At 37.4% G+C, this 15,218-nt stretch overlaps 1 protein-coding gene across 8 annotated transcripts in view; it reads left to right on the top strand.

Annotated features, from left to right (window-relative positions):
* Positions 1 to 15,218, top strand: part of LOC110446470 (spectrin beta chain, non-erythrocytic 5-like) — a 131,482-nt gene that overhangs the window by 77,034 nt on the left and 39,230 nt on the right. For 6 of the 8 annotated variants that reach the window (XM_021491638.1, XM_021491643.1, XM_021491644.1 and 3 more), the window contains exons 35-56: positions 79 to 202; positions 688 to 834; positions 1,359 to 1,532; positions 2,023 to 2,243; positions 2,994 to 3,180; positions 3,983 to 4,183; positions 4,376 to 4,492; positions 4,806 to 4,919; positions 5,578 to 5,601; positions 6,867 to 7,049; positions 7,296 to 7,441; positions 8,934 to 9,048; positions 9,523 to 9,633; positions 9,836 to 10,015; positions 10,492 to 10,695; positions 10,917 to 11,066; positions 11,461 to 11,565; positions 12,170 to 12,264; positions 12,601 to 12,691; positions 13,287 to 13,442; positions 13,971 to 14,162; positions 14,646 to 14,732. In XM_021491638.1, the coding sequence (XP_021347313.1) occupies positions 79 to 202; positions 688 to 834; positions 1,359 to 1,532; positions 2,023 to 2,243; positions 2,994 to 3,180; positions 3,983 to 4,183; positions 4,376 to 4,492; positions 4,806 to 4,919; positions 5,578 to 5,601; positions 6,867 to 7,049; positions 7,296 to 7,441; positions 8,934 to 9,048; positions 9,523 to 9,633; positions 9,836 to 10,015; positions 10,492 to 10,695; positions 10,917 to 11,066; positions 11,461 to 11,565; positions 12,170 to 12,264; positions 12,601 to 12,691; positions 13,287 to 13,442; positions 13,971 to 14,162; positions 14,646 to 14,732 (3,124 nt within the window). The remainder of the gene's footprint in view (positions 1 to 78; positions 203 to 687; positions 835 to 1,358; positions 1,533 to 2,022; positions 2,244 to 2,993; positions 3,181 to 3,982; positions 4,184 to 4,375; positions 4,493 to 4,805; positions 4,920 to 5,577; positions 5,602 to 6,866; positions 7,050 to 7,295; positions 7,442 to 8,933; positions 9,049 to 9,522; positions 9,634 to 9,835; positions 10,016 to 10,491; positions 10,696 to 10,916; positions 11,067 to 11,460; positions 11,566 to 12,169; positions 12,265 to 12,600; positions 12,692 to 13,286; positions 13,443 to 13,970; positions 14,163 to 14,645; positions 14,733 to 15,218) is intronic. The other 2 variants (XM_021491641.1, XM_021491642.1) reach the window with 1 other exon arrangement.

The following is a 15,218-nucleotide window of genomic DNA, read 5'->3' on the forward strand; positions in this document are numbered from 1 at the left end:
TTAACTGTTCAGAATTATTTTGAAATGATCAAGTTTGAGTAGGAATGATTTTATTAATGTGACATTTCTTGTTTTTAGCATTGATAGCCGTCGTAACCAGGCATTGGAGAGACGACAGAAGGTGAAGGAGAAGGCAAGTGAACGACACAATGCTCTACTGGCTGCTCAGGGATCTCAGGAATTCAAGAGAGATGCTGCAGAGGTGAGTCGACTCCCAGTTCACCACAGTGTCAGTTTTGTAGGATTGTTATTCGTAAATGTCCTGTGTTGTAGCCTCTTCCTGACTATGCCTTTAACTCCTGGATGTATTATTCCTCTCTGACATCATTTCCCATGGGCCTATGCCTAGTGTAACATCATCACCTGCAGGAACCATTCTCTTTAGTGGTCTTTTCCTGTCAATACTTTGTTCAAAGCATATTTAGCTCAGTAAGTCATTATTGCAAATTTTCACAATCCTATTCTAAAGAAATATATAAAAACTAACAACTTTTTTGTACCTCACGTCTTAGGACAATAAATGAGTCACTCCCTCTTTAAACTATAAACTTGCAGTTCTGAATTTCAAAATATGATTTTGAAAATAAACTAAGTGTTATTTCAAATTGTCAGGTTTTTAACACCAAGGCCTCAAAGATATAGTAAGATTTTATCATAGTGTTGACGATTATTTTATTTCCTGAATAGTTGTCATCCTGGATGAAGGAGAAGTACAAGACGGCCACTGACGAGTCTTACAGAGATCTCAACAACCTTCAGGAGAAGCTTAAAAAACACCAGGCTTTCGAGGCAGAGCTCAAGGCCAACAATGAAGGACTGAAGTCTCTTAACGAGGTGGGTATTTTCTGTTAAAATTATATAGACAAAGTTATGGCACATCCACTAACTAACAGATGCAATAAATAGACCAATGCATAAAAATATGACTGTATTCCATCTGAACCAAACAGAAATATAAAAGTGTAACAGGAGAGGAAAATGTACGGCCAGATTGGGGTTTGAATCCAGGATCATCCGAAATCTGGAAAGACGCTCTACAAGTTGAGCTACCTGGTCACAGACAATTGGCCCAGTCCAGTTCTGCCACAAAAGCAAAAAAACAAAGTTTAATGCCGATTAAGATAACTAAGTTCATTGCAAAGCACTCTGTAATATAAATAATTCTGAGTCCTGTTTTAACAGCAATGCATTCACCAGTGTTTGTATGATGTTTTCCTCTGGATACACTCATCCTAGCTGTTGCTATTAGGTTCTCTCTTATCTAACAGTTATATCACTTTCTTATCTAACAGTTATATCACTCTCTTATCTATAAACAGTTATATCACAAGTTTTAATTAATTTGGTTGTGTCTTCAGCAAGGAAATGTCATGATACAAGAAGATCATCCGGCCACTCCAGAGATCAAAGTCATCTTAGATGACCTCAACACTCAGTGGAGGGACCTTTACGATAAGTCCATGGACAAGGGGAACAAACTCCGCCAGGCAGCTCAGCAGTATGCTCTCAACAAGGCACTAGCCGATGCTCAGGTAGGTTGTGCCTGGTGAACTAGGTACTGTGTAGGTAGTTGCTACAAATCATTTTAAGGCTTACCCTGTTTGATTCTTGTATACAATGTAATCTGTATAAACTGTACTATGTTTAATTTTAAACATGTTTAAAGTGATATTTAGATTTAACTTGCAGAATTCTAAATCCTGACAGTGTAAATTATTCCATAATTGGAAATGGTTGAGATAATAAGGAGTATGTTTCATTTATTGTACTTATCCTGTAATAAGCCAAGGGGGCTAACACATAATCTCTATTGAAAGTAGTGGGTTGGGCTTATTACAGAACAATGGAAAAGCTTTTGTTGGCATTTCTTCCTAACTGCATTATGTTTTAGTGGGCTTATTACCAAGCATGGGCTTATTGGTGGATAAATTCAATATTGAAACATGTACATGGTAAATATCTAAAAAATAATGAAACATACAAATTGATTTATGCAATATCTATCCCTTTTATCTTGTGAAGGGCAAGTTGGATGAGATGGAGAAGTCTGTTGCCAACCCTGATGTGGGGTCTGACCTCCGAGGGGTCAAAGCCTTGCTGAAAAAGCACCAGAACCTAGAAAATGATCTGGGCTTGTTAGATGCAAACATCAAGGACATCATTTCCCAGGGCCAGGCTCTGGCTGACTCTGGCCATTTTGATAGTGCTGGTATCCGTAAGGCTGTAGATGTATTTAACACTAGGTGAGTACTACTACAAAATAAAAAAAACTATAAAAGTAATGTTTGGTTTTAGATTACAAAAAAAAAAAAAAAAAGTTGGGGATGCAGTTTTATATTTGTTCGAACTGTTTCAGAATTAATCATAGGGGTGGGATGTGAGGCACTTTTTTTCCTGAGACCACAACACCTGACAAAATGTCATCAGTGACAAAATAATCAGCAGATCTGGTTTTAACCCCACCACCCATTAGATATTAATACAGGTGCTTCTTACATCCCTCATACCTAAATTATGGAACAGTCTTTACCTCAAAATTGTTAATAGGCCAGGAAAAGTTTGAGACCACCAAGGATTAAAAATATATGATTAATAAACTAAAATGGACCTCAAACATATTCATAGCCTAATTTTAATTATCAGACTTTATATTATGATAAACACTGATTATGCGTATATATTTCAATACCAACATTAATTTTGTAATACAGAAATAACTGTGGTGTTGTTCTTCATGGCAAATAAGTAGGACAATAAAACATACTCATTTTGTCACAACTACCGTATTTATCCTCAAACAAGCCCCCACCCCTAGTGAAAAATGATTGACCAAATGTAGGGGAGTGAGGGGCTTAGTTGCAGGCATCTACCCTGTTCCAAGGACTTCTCAAAGTTTGGGAGTGGGCTTATTTGGGAGTGGGTGCTTAATTGGGAGTGGGTGCTTATTTGCAGTCAAATACGGTAGGCATTCATGATATGCTCTTTCTTTTCAGGTTTGAGAGATTGAAGCCAGAAGTGAAGAGGAGGAAAGGCCTGCTTCAGGACTCGCTGCATTTCTATCAGTTCAAGTTTGATGCAGATGAAGAGATCATTTGGATCAAAGAACACCTGCCTGCTGCCTCCTCAACAGAGTACGGCAAAAGTTTGGTGGACGCCCAGAACCTACACAAAAAACACCAGGTACTTGTTAGGCCTCTACACAAAAAACACCAGGTACTTGTTAGGCCTCTACACAAAAAACACCAGGTACTTGTTAGGCCTCTACACAAACAACCCCAGGTACTGGTTAGGCCTCTACACAAAAAACACCAGGTACGTGTTAGGCCTCTACAAAAAAAACACCAGGTACCTGTTAGGCCTCTACACAAAAAACACCAGGTACTTGTTAGGCCACTACTTCAAAGATAACCAGGTACTTGTTAGGCCTCTACACAAAAAACACCAGGTACTTGTTAGGCCTCTACACAAAAAAACCCCAGATACTGGTTAGGCCTCTTCACAAAAAACACCAGGTACTTGTTAGGCCTCTACACAAAAAAAACCAGGTACTGGTTAGGCCTCTTCACAAAAAACACCAGGTATGTGTTAGGCCTCTACACAAAAAACACCAGGTACTTGTTAGGCCTCTACTTCAAAGAACACCAAAGCTAAGCATTCACAACATCAAGGTATTCTAAGAATGTCAAGGTCATTCCAAAAGGTCAAAAATCAATCATGCCAAGAAATGGATTCACCTATACAAGATGAGAAAATTTGATTGAAACATAGAGTTATGCTTCATAAGCGAAGAATTATTTTCATCATTTGATTGTATTATGTACCTATCTATGCCTGTATATCTGTTTCTACCTGTATACACGTCTTTATATATAGAAACACAAACTAGTAATATTTAGTCACCCCACCATCATTCAGAAGGTATACTTACACCTGTATGCTAGTTTAACTAAATTCTGTTACCTGTATACACCTGTATTTGTAGAAACTTGACCTGGAGATCCTAGGCCATCACCCCATCATTGAAAAGGTGCTGGGTACGGGGGAGAAGCTGATGGAAGAACGCCACTCCAGTGCCAAACAGATCAAAGACAAGTGCCAGGAACTACAATTGTCCTGGGATGACCTCGCCAACAAGTCCAAGATACGCAAGAAGAACCTTGACCTCTCCGTCCAGATCCAGAGGGTCAGTATTTGGTCAATGACTAAAAGTGCATAACACTCATTAGAAGACAAAAAAAAGAATGAAATATTTCTATAAGTGAAAAAGCCAAATTTTTGTCAGTTACTTAAATTTGTGAATTTTATGGTACAAGTATTTGTCTAATGTACTGGTGTGTATGACCTTTGTTGACCTTGATCATGTTGTACTACACAGTACCTGTCGGAGGTTGCAGAAGTCGAGAACTGGATTAATGACAAGATGGTGCTAGTAACAAACACAGACTACGGTAAAGACCAGTCGGCAGCAGATAAAATGCTCACCAAGAACAAGGTAGGGATTACTAATATGCAGACTTAAGCAGTGACACATATTTGCATAATTGAGTGACTTAATGGTTTTAAAATTGCAATATCAAGATGTTTTGAGAACATTAACAAAAAAGGGTGTTATTTCATGACTACCATCCAGTCTTCATTCTGGGGTGTTACAATAGGTGACAATACAAGTGTATAGTATATAGATTTGACAATGATGTATAGATAGTATGATACAAGTGTATAGTGTATAGCTATGACAATGATGTATAGATTGTATGATACTGTAGTGAAACAATTAATTACTGTTACCACTGGTCTACCGACAGGTGCTTGAGACTGACATTCAGACATACCAGGGCATAGTAACGGGACTTAGTAAGGAGGCCCAGAGGATCTTCAAGATTGGCTGTCAGGATCCGTCCAGTCTGAGGAAAGCCCAGGTCTGTAGACCATCAGGTCAAACAAGGTTATAACCTTTTAAACAACTGGTTTAAATAGCTTAATAGGAAACTAAATGGCTGCTGATTATTAATCAGTTTAGTAGAAAGTTTTTTGTGATTTGCCATCCTGAATACTTGCTTACAGGAGGAAGGACAGTTTTATCCTATAAGAAATGGAACTTGTAAATATTAATGAAGAAACCAAGATATACAAACAAGGTTCTACTGTATACAGAACCAGATGTTTATTGTATAAATAAATACATGCAGTAAGAAACAAATCCTGATAAAATAAACTAATTCTAAACAAAGCATTCTTGTACAAAATATATCTGACTATATTTAAACTGAAGCATACTTGTTCTGAATGTTGTAAGCTTTGATTAGTGGTTTTATCTTGCATCTTTCTTCTGTAGTTGTAGCTGAGATAGTAATTTAGATTAAGTTGTAGTGAAACAGAAGCACTCCGATCAGATTGATCATAATACCTGATATTAAAACTATTTCTTGTTTAATTTCCAATAATTCTTTTTTCTCAACTAATAGAATTTACTAACTCACTTCTCAATTTTAGGTTATTTTTGATACAGCAGACATATGGAACCTTTGACTTCTTTAGAATAAATATTATGAATATAACTGTGTACTTTTTTTTTAGATGATTGAATCCGTTCGCCGCAAGGTTATCAGTTTTATACAAACTACACATACTGCTTGTCCTTTGATCAATAGCCCACAATTGATTTTACCTATTCATAATCACATCCCCGATTATATTTGGATCAGCCCAATTATTAAATTGATACAGAATGGATTTGTCCCTGTTCTTGTCATAGAAATGCTGTGCACTGTTGCTAGGCTGAAATAAGCAGTAGTATAGAGTTTCTTGCTGTTTCCTCAACATCCCTGTCGACTTCCCACTTATATACTAGCAAACTACCAGATACCACTAATATTTCAAGTTATTTTATCAAACTGATGTTCAGATAATTTTTATACAAATTCAAAAGATTTAATTGATTCAGAGCTGAATCATTTTACCAACAATACATATTTGGTCAAGTGGTGCAGTGGACAAGGCACTCGCTATTCACCAAGGCGGCCGGGGTTTGATTCCCTGATCAGACGTGAACAGGTATATATCGGGTCACATATCCGATCACATGGTTTTTGTTTCCGGGTACTCCCGTTTCCACCCATGCTAAGACCCCCTGTACACTAACATCTGAGCCAACAAGAGTGATTAATATAAGTTGAAATAACTTGTTTCATAAGTGTTGTAAAATAAATAAAGTTCCAAAACGATTTATTTGGCCTTGAAAGTTGGTGATATCTGGCCCTTTCCTTATCATTTCTTACTTACATCTATCTTTTGTGCTGCTATTCTCTCTGGTTAACGCATTTCAACTTCACAGTTACTTGGGATAATGTTCAGTTTATTTGTGACTTGACTGTTTCTGTAGGCACTTGGGATAATGTTCAGTTTATTTGTGATTTGACTGTTCTGTAGGCACTTGGGATAATGTTCAGTTTATTTGTGATTTGACTGTTTCTGTAGGCACTTGGGATGGAGTCATGTTTAAGTTTAATTACATGCACACTATGGAATGTTAGACTAGAAACTGCACTCTGTGGAAGCTTTAATTTTAGTTGGCATTATCTTTAAATTGAAATGTGTGTGTAATAAAAAATGTTCTTTTGAATTCCATAACATGTTAGATTTTTCTGACTAACCATTAATATGTTCCTGCTATTGATTAATTTTCATTAAATATGAACTGTTCTTTATTAAATATACACTTGTATTAGATAGCATAGTATATAGCGTAGTATATAGTTTTTTCTTCCAGTGGAAATTATAAATATACAATATATATATTCTGGAGACCTGCTTTTTAAGAAATTTTGGTTTGCATTTTTATAATCATAAAAATCTGACGATTTTAGGACAATTTGCAAGACTTCTTAAATAAGCTGAAACGCCTTGCAGCCGAGCGAACCCAGAACCTAGAAATGTCTAAATGGATGCATGCTTACACCCGTGAAAGTGGTGACCTCGAGGGCTGGATAGAACAGCAAATGCAGATTGCCTCCTCCGAGGAGTACGGCCAGGATTACGAGTACCTGGTTGTAAGTTTTATACCTGTATGGGTTGTACTTGAGAGAAGGATAATTCATTTAAATTTTGTACAAGAAATTTAGTGTTAAGTATGCCCTAATGATCAATTAGAATAAAATGTTTATAAGCAAAGCAAAATAAAAAAATAATGGTGGTTAAATATACCTACGTTTAACACATTTGATGAACCATGGTTATAGGCCTCAATTAATAGATGTGTTCCTTTTTTTTAATGAAGAAGATATACCATATTTCAGATTTTGAGGAACAGATTTGATGAGTTCAAGAGATCTATAGAGGCTGGTGGTGAGAGGTTTAATCAGTGTGAACGTTTGGCAAAGACTCTGCTAGAGGACAATGTCCCATACAAGGAGCAGGTGGAGGAGAGACAGGATCAACTCAGGTGAGAATACAGTTGTAGGTCAGGTATGTTAGATCATACAGGGAACAGGTGGAGGAGAGACAGGACCTGCTCAGGTGAGAATACAATTGTAGGTCTGGTATGTTAGATCATACAGGGAACAGGAGGAGGTGAGACGGGACCAACTCAGGTGAGAATACATTTGTAGGTCAGGTATGTTCGATCTCAGGATCAACTCAGGTGAGAATACATTTGTAGGTCAGGTATGTTTGATCATACAGAGAACAGGTGGAGGAGAGACAGGATCTTCTCAGGTGAGAATACATTTGTAGGTCAGGTATGTTTGATCATACAGAGAACAAGTGGAGGAGAGACAGGACCTTCTCAGGTGAGAATACAGTCGTAGGTCAGGTATGTTTGATCATACAGAGAACAAGTGGAGGAGAGACAGGACCTTCTCAGGTGGGAATACAATTGTAGGTCTGGTATGTTAGATCATACAGAGAACAGGGGGAGGAGAGACAGGACCTTCTCAGGTGAGAATACAGTTGTAGGTCAGGTATGTTTGATCATACAGAGAACAGGTGAAGGAGAGACAGGACCTTCTCAGGTGAGAATACAATTGTAGGTCTGGTATGTTAGATCATACAGAGAACAGGTGGAGGAGAGACAGGCCCTTCTCAGGTGAGAATACAGTTGTAAGTCTGGTATGTTAGATCATACAGAGAACAGGTGGAGGAGAGACAGGATCTTCTCAGGTGAGAATACATTTGTAGGTCAGGTATGTTTGATCATACAGAGAACAAGTGGAGGAGAGACAAGACCTTCTCAGGTTAGAATACAGTTGTAGGTCAGGTATGTTTGATCATACAGAGACCAGGTGGAGGAGAGACAGGACCTTCTCAGGTGAGAATACAGTTGTAGGTCAGGTATGTTTGATCATACAGGGAACAGGTGGTGGCAAGACAGGATCAGCTCAGGTGAGAAAACAGTTGTAGGTCAGGTACATCTTGATGACTCTTGATATATAGAAACAAAAGGAGAGACAGGTCTATTTCAGGTGGGAACACACCTATAGCTCGAGAGACAGGACCAGTACAGGTGGGAACACACCTATAGCTCGAGAGACAGGACTAGCACAGGTGGGAACACACCTATAGCTTGAGAGACAGGACTAGCACAGGTGGAAACACACCTATAGCTCGAGAGACATGACTAGGTCAAGTGGGAACACACCTATAGACTAGTACAGGTGGGAACACACCTATAGCTCTAGAGACAGGACTAGTATAGGTGGGAACACAACTATAGCTCGAGAGACATGACTAGGTCAAGTGGGAACACACCTGTAGACTAGTACAGGTGAAAACACATCTATAGCACAGACATATACATACTGAATAGGTGAATGAGAAAAGGAATCAACTTTTCTGAAAACTTTGTATAGCTTGGTTATTTCCTGACATCGGTTACTTGCTCAGTCAGTCAGTATTTAGATAGAAGCTGATATAAACTCCTTGTCATGTTTTTGCAGGGAATCCTGGAACAATTTACTGGAGCAGATTGAGGCAAGGGATCAGAAGTTGTACGGGGCTGGAGAGATCCACAGGTTTAATAGAGATGTGGAGGAGGCCCTCACCAGAATACAGGTACCACCCACCTCCTATTAACTCCAGCACAGAGCTTGGCTAGTATTGTCCAGCTGACTGCAGGGAGAGCCAATGAACTAAATGAAAGATCACTGGACTTATAAAGAAATAAAGACATACAAAACTGGCCGTGTTCACAATGTCATATGTACCAATGGTTAATTTAATTTTGTTTGGAAGTTTTGTCTTTTTGATGTGACTATAATGGAAAATAAATATTGATTTCTCAACAAAATTAAGTTCCATGATTGTAGCTTGGTTGTATTTGCATGCTGGTAACAAATTTACAGAGGAAAACTATGCTTATCATCCTTGTATATAATGATCAACCAGGAAAGAAAGCCATTCAGTGTTAACATTAAAGAAGATCTAGATACAATATTGAAGAAAAAAAGTCGGATATAAAGCAGTTTGTTAGAAAGTGTATGGGAAACATTGAATGACTGTAATAACAGATTTTAATTGTTTTATTAGGAAAAATACTCAAGTATACCAGATGAACTTGGAAGAGATTTATTCGCTACACAAAGTTACCTCAAGAAACATGAAGGATTTGAAAATGAACTCATTGCATTGGAGGCTCAGGTTAGTTGTTATAACTACTGAATGTATTCTAAGTATATATCGTAATTTCAGGTACTTTATTTTGAAAATGGAGCTATTGTTTGAATTAAAATAAAACAACCATTTTTCGACAAGACTGTAAATTGTTGAAGAACAGCAGACTGATTTAACCGTTACCTGTGTTTTGTGGCGTGATGTGATGAAATTTTGTCTGGTCCAACAGTTGCAGGTGTTGATTGAGGACTCTGACCGCCTCCAACAGACATATCCGGGGGACAATGCTGCGGAGATAGAGCAGCTCCAGGCTACCGTGGTGGAGAACTGGGGGGTTCTCCAGGACCGCGCTGCACACAGGAAAGAGGAACTTCTCGCAGCATCTGAACTTCATCGTTTTTCAGCAGATGTAAGTGTTTGGGAATACTTCAACTTCTTCAGTTTTGAGCAACTCTTACAGTAATAATGACCCTTGAAAATTAATTGTAATATAGGTTTATCATATCAATATTGTACATGGTTTCACTTGTAACAATGACTGGCAGAGTCAAATTGATCTACATTAAGATGTAGTAATATACAGGATAAACTTTCTTTTATTAAGTAATAATGCATTCACCCCTGAAGACACATTTGAACTCTTCCATTTCAAAGGTTGAAAAAGTTAATTATGAAATTTCAAGGGTGAATGAGTTATATTTCCTTTTAAGATAGAAAATATTTTGGACAATATTTCAGTATTTCAGGAATCTGTATCATGGAATTTTCCTGATTGTTCTGATTTCATCTTCGAAAGAATTCTCTGAAACAATTATACATGTACCATCAAAACATTAAAAGTTTGCTTACACTCCTTTATGACTTGTTGAATTTCTTCTGATGTAGGTACGAGATCTGATGAGCTGGGCCAATGAGACGGAGCATGAGATGTTGGCGGAGAAGCCTGTACGCGATGTACACAGTGTAGATATGCTGAAGGGCCGCCATGAGGAACTCAAGGCTGAGATAGACGCTAGGGATGAGACATTTACGACCATCTGCCAGACTGGCGAGGCCATGATCCAGGCTGATCATTATGCCAAGGACGAGGTATGTGCATCACCTTTAGGTAGAAATTGAAATTATAATTCATCAAAAAATTCTTTAAAACACTAAATTCTTGACTTTTCTTTTAGACTCTTTTTATTTCAAGGCATAGTTATAAAACTTAATCAAACTTTCAAAATGTAATAGTTCACTCAAAAAATTAAGACATGTTTAGTCACTGCCTGTACATGTGTAGAATACATTTTTTGTGTATATGTTGATAGATTGAAACAAAGGTACAGCAGGTGCAAGACACACAGGAGAAGCTAAAGAAGACGTGGGAGGAGCAGAAGGACTACCATGACAAGCTGTATGACCTACACACCTTCCTGCGTGATGCTCAGCAGCTTGATACCATCAGTTCCTCACAGGAGGTAGGTCAGACACTACACTAGATAAGGCTTGGCTTACACTGAAATGGTGCTATAGTTGTAGGAGACACGTAATAGAAAATATATAACATGCCAAAGTCACAGAATTCGTAGAATGGAGAATATTATTTAAAGTTGCTGAAAGTGATTGAGGCAAAATAAATGATGGCTCTTTTGGTCATGTTTTCATGTGTAAACGATGCCTACAAGTTTATATCAATAGTAAGTTTTACGACAATTCAACGGTTACATTTGATAATGATGTAAGCACCGAGTATAGTATAACAGGCTGACACAAAGGCCAATTCTCAGTACCTTCTTGATGCATCATAACAGGTGGAATATTTTTCTTACAAATGAACTTATGGTTAAATATTTGCTGTTCTCTGATTTGCAGGCATATTTGTCCAGCACCGACTTTGGTGCCGACATTGACCAGGTGGAAATGTTCATACGCAAGCATGAAGCTTTTGACAAAGTGCTGGAAGTCCAGGAAGACAAGGTAAGCCAAGAGATTCCTCCATCATATTGTAACGCGGACTAGCTCCCTCATCCTACCTATTCAAGCGACTAGACCCCTATTCCAATGTATTGAAAAGACTAGGTCCCTAATCCTACCTATTGGAAAGACTAAACCCCTACTCAATTGTATTGGAAAGACTAGACCCCTACTCCAATGTATTGGAAAGACTAGACCCCTACTCCAATGTATTGGAAAGACTAGACCCCTACTGACAATGTATTGGAAAGACAAGTCCCTAATCCTACCTATTGGAAAGCCTCAAATTCTCCCACCTTTTAATTGGAAAAACTGAGCATGTTATCCTACTGATAGAAAAGACTAGGCCCTCTGATATCATTTTAAGTGAATGCACCCACAAACTAAACATAATTCCTAACTTATAAATTATGTTGTTTCTGTTGCCTTTCTGTTGGTTAATTCACATTTAATTAAGTGCAACCTCTAAAATCTGTTGTGAAGAAGCTTGACGTTGTGATATAATCATTATTATAATAGGCATGCATGATCTTGTATATATCTACTGCAATAATAGATTAATCAGTCACAGTTTCTGAAAAATAATGAGTTATTTTGCCTCTAACAGTTGGAAGCGTTGAAAGACCATGGTACCGAGTTGATGAACAGTCGACACTTTGAGGCTCCACGAGTCAAAACAACACTGGATGATGTCACTGCTAGGTAAAGTCATCCTGTTGAAATTTAATGTCGAATTACAATCTTTAAAAAAAAATTCTCCTGGGTCCAACTTCTTTGTAACTCGCTTAAATGAAATGACATGGTAAGATAGTCAGGCGTGAACCCTGGTTTAAGTCTCTCATGAATTCTTCCAAATTATTGTCAAAATATGAAGTATTATAGATTTATCACCAGATTAAGAATTTGAGCTTGAGCAGAAAATCTGAGTTGGAGCATGAGAACGAATTCATAAATACGTGGCCTGATTATTTGAGATTAAAATTTTTGACTTTGCATGAAGAAAATGATGTTTGTACAGATGTGTTTTGATTTCTATAGGCGTGCTGGAATCAAAGACCAGAGTGCTGTGCGGACTCAGAAACTGGACGATTCCCACCTTTACGCCCAATTCAACAGAGATGTACATGAGGTAAGGTTAAGTGCTGATACAGGGGCTAAGCTTACTATTCCTTTGTCTCTAAGCAATACACCTGCTTCACTTGTGTAGAGATTTGTTCATATACAGTGATTGGTATTAGGGATTACCGACCTTGACTTTTAATTTGATACTGAGAAATTGGTTGTATTCCACCCCTGGCTTCATTAGTCTTCACTGGTTCTTACTTGGAAGTGAGGCACTTGGGTATTTCTATACTTTATAAATGGCACAATGTTCGTCATAATTAAGACAGATTTGTTGAAATGTCAACAAAAGGAAGGCAGTTTGGCATGGCTTACTTTCGGGAATTTCATTGCTTTGCTATCTGAAATGTGTCTTATACATTGTTGACATAATGACATCATTCAATTATACAAAACCCCTGCCTTTCATTAAGGATGCCCTCTATCTAAATTCCTAGTTAAGGGAGAAAACAGGTTCCTTGTATTTGTTTAGAACACTTAAGTAAGTAGTTGTGAAATATTTGTTCCTGTTTATGAATAGTTGTCTTTCTGTTTTGTTTTTGTGATACGACTTGTATTAAATGCAGTGTCTATTGACATAATCCCAAATCAATGTGTTACAGTTTGAAGGCTGGGTAGATGACAAACTCAAGGTGGCTTATGAAGACAACTTCCAGGATGTGACCGATTTAAATGAAAAGATGAAGAAGTTACAGAAACATCAGGCATTCGAGGCGGAGATAAAAGCTAACATAGAGGGCATTGAGAAGATCAATGAGGTAAGTTTTGTAGGTACAATGGTGTACATATTTCTTAACAATAAAATGGCTTTTACTATGTAACATGAAATGTTCACCATGTAAAACTGTTTGTGATTTTAAAATAAATACAACAAATTTAATTGATACTTGACTACTGTTTGTATGAGGTATCCTTGAAAATTTACCATGAAACAATCTAAATGGCTTCAAATAGCAAAAACCACCCATAGACATTTCATGTTACACAGTACCATGTACACTGGGGTCACTGCTCACCATACAATTGAGAAAAGACAAAGAAGAATATTCATCACCAATGTATGCTGCTTGTTAGTCTTTCATTGCCTCCGGGAATAAAACATTTTAATACTGATGGAATCTTTCGCAAAGAATCCAGTTATTCAATTGTTTATTAAAAATAAATTGCATCATATTTCTAGATGAAATATTTCTTGGATTTCTGAAAGACACTTTCACGTACCTGGTACGGTCTTGACCTAGCTTTGGGTGTTACATTGCTGATAATCCCAAATTCATTCATTTCAGAAAGGGAATGAGTTGGTACGCAGAAAGCACCCCGAGTCTGACAGAATTCGCCAGCGTATGCAGCGGTTCTCCTCCAAGTGGAATGAGCTGTTGCAGGGATCTAGTAACCGTGGCAAAGGTCTGGAGGAGGCCAAGGACATCCTCAAGTTCAACGAGCAGGTCAACAAAGTGGAGACCTGGATCAGGGACAAGGTCAATATTTGGGTCATATTATGTATCACACAAGTGCTCATAATGATTACGAAATTTATTTGCAATGATTCATGTGTGGCAGCTTTCAATTTAAAGTTGAAGACAAAAGAATGCTGAACATAAAGATCAGATTGACATTTAGGTCATTGTCAGTTTCAATGAATCATTGATTAAAATTACAAAAAGACCATGTATTATTAATCTATTGAAATATAAAATTAAAAAAGAATGGATGTTCATGTGTAGTAGGTAAGTATAGAAAAATGAAATATAATAACCAACTTAAAACTAGCATTTTCACCCTTCGCATGGCTCTTCAGGTTTATTATGATCTAAAATATACCTGACGAGTACCTGTGAAGGGTCCAAGATGTTGGTTTTAAGTTGGTTGTTATTCCTTTGTTTTCTATTATTATGTATAGCTTATTTTTTTTTGAGCTTTGTATGTGAAAAAAATCTGACTTGTTCCATGTTTTGGTACAGGAGGCACTGGTAAATGCTGGAGACCTTGGTCGTGACTACGAACACTGCTGCGAGCTTCAGAAGAAAGCCGACGACTTGGAATCAGCTGTAAGTCTCAAGTTCTGGTCACATTCTTTGTAGAAAATAAAATCAATACCAGTTACATTTTACAATTTGATATAACAACTTGGTATGCATGTAGGTGTCTATACTATATCTGATCTGTGTTGTTCCCCTAATATCTATGGTGGTTTGTAATCTGTGTTAGATTAATAGAGCACTTTCTGGAATTTTAAATTGCATATTATTTTAAAATTTTGTTGATGCATGTTTTTTTTGTATTTTTTTGTATTCCTAACACGACTAGAAAAGCAAATTTAATCTTACAGGCAATTCCTGCCCCGATCAACTTTTGATTTAAAGTGATCCCTGGTAGGTCTAGTGTTAAAAGTAAAATATTTCTGTGTAATCTTATATTACAGGTTATATATTCCTATATGACCTAAATTACAGGTATCATATTCCTGTATGATCTAAATTGCAGATAATATATTCCTGTACGACCTAAATTACAGGTGAAATATTCCTGTATGA

Source organism: Mizuhopecten yessoensis, unplaced genomic scaffold, assembly GCF_002113885.1.
Source record: "Mizuhopecten yessoensis strain PY_sf001 unplaced genomic scaffold, ASM211388v2 scaffold2699, whole genome shotgun sequence".
In the NCBI taxonomy this organism is placed as follows: Eukaryota; Metazoa; Mollusca; class Bivalvia; order Pectinida; family Pectinidae; genus Mizuhopecten; species Mizuhopecten yessoensis.